Source organism: Corylus avellana, chromosome ca3 (assembly GCF_901000735.1).
Source record: "Corylus avellana chromosome ca3, CavTom2PMs-1.0".
NCBI lineage: Eukaryota > Viridiplantae > Streptophyta > Magnoliopsida > Fagales > Betulaceae > Corylus > Corylus avellana.
The window spans coordinates 30,938,177-30,940,884 of record NC_081543.1 but is presented as its reverse complement, the minus strand read 5'-3'; the positions used below and the strand labels follow the sequence as shown (position 1 = coordinate 30,940,884).

At 35.6% G+C, this 2,708-nt stretch overlaps 1 protein-coding gene across 6 annotated transcripts; it reads left to right on the top strand.

Moving 5' to 3' along the window:
• The first annotated feature begins 311 nt into the window (after nt 1-311).
• On the top strand, nt 312-2,107 carry LOC132175323 (protein yippee-like At4g27745). Of its 6 annotated transcripts, none has more exons than XM_059587217.1 (4): nt 312-431; nt 881-942; nt 1,048-1,182; nt 1,683-2,107. In XM_059587217.1, exons 3-4 carry the CDS (start codon nt 1,090-1,092, stop codon nt 1,908-1,910), a joined length of 321 nt encoding a protein of 106 aa, XP_059443200.1. In that variant the 5' UTR covers nt 312-431; nt 881-942; nt 1,048-1,089; the 3' UTR covers nt 1,911-2,107. The 6 variants fall into 6 exon arrangements, with proteins under 6 accessions (XP_059443200.1, XP_059443198.1, XP_059443204.1 ...); XM_059587215.1 differs by having other exon boundaries at nt 1,043-1,182; XM_059587221.1 differs by lacking the exon at nt 312-431 and adding an exon at nt 480-613.
• The last annotated feature ends 601 nt before the right edge of the window (nt 2,108-2,708 follow it).

The following is a 2,708-nucleotide window of genomic DNA, read 5'->3' as shown; positions in this document are numbered from 1 at the left end:
GAATGAACTTGTTCATTTACAATCCTATACACAACTATCATTTAATGTTGATGTATCAATCTTAACCAACCTTTTTTTTTTTTTTTTAACAAATGCTGATCCAATGATTAGTTGTGATGCTCACATCCTATATTGTAGAATAATTATAAAATAAAATTTTAATTTCTAGCATTTCTCCTCTATATATATATATATATATATATATATATGGGGATAATTATGTTATTGGTGAGCTAAAGTAATTTCAACAGTTATGTGATGGCAAATTTCCCTATGTAAATCCAAATGCAACTTGTCGTATTCCAATCAGAGAACCCAGCAAACTCAACCGGCTCAGAGAGAACAACATTAACTCTCTGTCTCTGTCTCTGTCTCTGTCTCTCTCTCTCTCAGAGTCATAATCAGAGACCCACGATGGGCACACTGGCCAGGTTCGTCTAGAAACTCTGAAAATTTCTGTTAATATATACAAGAATTATTGTATTGAATGATCTGGGCAGCTGATCAGTTCGATCATCACTGCATATTTCATAACATTGTAGAAATTTTTTTAAAAAAAGAATTCTGGTCTTTTTCTTTTTCCTTTTCTTGGAGGTGGAGCCGTGTCTCTCTTGTAAAATTCGACTACCCAGATCCCCTTATGTGTTCATTGTTATTCACCAACATTCATCAATGGCTTTTACTTGTTTTTTGTCGTTGATTTGAGTTTCTGTCACTCTATTTTTGTCATTGACATTGTATTTATCAATACCCCTTTATATCATTTTCATTGCTATTAATATGTCTTAATTGTAAGCATCATTATTGGTCTAACATCATCGACTTAGAGTAAAGTCTGGTCCTTGACATTATCAATGCTCCGTTTTGTCTCTGAGAACAGATATCGGGTCAAAGATTAGCTGATAGGCAAAGAGACTGTACAGTTTGTTGGTGGTGAAGAAGGTAAGCTTCTTAGAACTATTTTGAATTTATATTTCATAGAATTTCGGTTGTACTGAAATGATCTTTGTGTTTTCGCACCCTTTTTGTAATCTTAATTTAGGATAGCGATAAGCGGGTCGGTGTCGGTGTCGGTGTTTATTGTCTTCGATGGCAGACTTGGTTGGGCCGAGGTTGTACAGTTGCTGTAATTGCCGAAACCATGTAGCCCTTCACGATGATATCATTTCTAAATCTTTTCAGGTGAAGAGCTTCATGTTGGTCTTGCTGTGTTTAAGCTTTTAGTGTTGAAATGCCTGATATGTGTTTATCAAGATGACCATGTACTAGAAGAGAGTTCTTTAATAGGCTGGGAACTAGGATAAAAGCTAAAATATTGTTCTTTTCTTTCCAATGAAAGAGAAATGATACTTCTTCAATGTCTTCTCATTCTCCTTCTAGCTTGGTGATGATCTTTTATAGTTTCAATGTACTGGGGTGCGCTTTCTGCTTTTAATGATATCTTGAGTACTTAAAAAAAAATGTCGGGTCAGTATGATGTGGTGAAGATGAACGAAATCTAAAATGAAGAATTCAACTCAAAACTTAACTAACTTAGGAACGGATAGTTGTATTGTGATGAATGAAGCAGAGGGGTATTTGCACTTATGTAATTTGATTAATGTGTATCTTAGATCATTTTCTTTTGGCTGTGACTATGCTGAAACTTCATCGAAATTTTTCCTTTTTTACGAATGTTGTAGGGGAGAAATGGTCGAGCTTTTCTGTTCTCTCATGTGATGAACGTTACAGTAGGACGCAAAGAGGACAGGCAGCTCATGACGGGTCTCCACACCGTAGCTGATGTCTGCTGCTACGATTGCCGTGAGGTGCTTGGTTGGAAGTATGAGCGAGCCTACGAGGAAACACAGAAGTACAAGGAAGGGAAGTTCATACTTGAGAAGTCAAAAATAGTCAAGGAAAACTGGTAGTACCCACGAAATCTTCGGCTTATTTATCCTTATGCAAGTTTAAGTGTATTGATGCTTCTATGTGTTTATCTTATCCAAAGAATTCACATCAATTGGAAATATTCAATCATTGTTCCTTGCTGTGCATTCTAGGGTATTCTCTGTAAAATGTATTGGAGATTATTGATTTGTTAATAAATTGTGAATAGTTCTCTTCATCATGCCTGTGGTTCATTGTGTGGTTGAATTTGAATATATAGAACCACTGGAATCTTAGCATGTGTCTGTGATGGATTAGGAATACTAAACGTTAGATGTTCCACTATGTTGTTTCCCAATTGTGACTTAATATGCGCCTCTCTTGATCGCAATGGAGGGTTATAGGAAATAATTGAATAGACATATTGTTTCTGTTCAAATGGCATAGTTTGACAGTCTACCTCTTATTGCATATGGAAGTACAGTCATGATTGTTTTATTTGCAAATGGTCTTGTACAACTTCTGATATCCTTTTCTTCAATTTAAATGTGGTTGGCGCTAAAATAGGGAAAAATCGTTGTATGTGACTGATAAGGGTTTTGATGATTGAATGCATCGACAACATCTAAGGCTATGGTATTTGTTTTTGTCCTTAGACGACTTAAATATACTTCAAATAACTGGTGACTAGCTTATCTCCTGTCAAGTGTGATTATACATGAGGATTGATTGAGTGGAAAAGATCCATGACAAAGTGTCAATAGAGTCCACCAATTGGTGGTTAAAAATGCTGAAAATTTCAGTCCTTGTATTTCGGCAGTGTAATTTTCTTTTTCCTG

Excerpts from the sequence above, each read along its gene's own strand:
- LOC132175323 (XM_059587217.1), top strand. The coding sequence starts at position 1,090 with ATGGCAGACTTGGTTGGGCCGAGGTTGTACAGTTGCTGTAATTGCCGA. Across the intron at positions 1,183-1,682 it reads TCATTTCTAAATCTTTTCAG|GGGAGAAATGGTCGAGCTTT; the intron begins GTGAAGAGCTTC and ends CGAATGTTGTAG.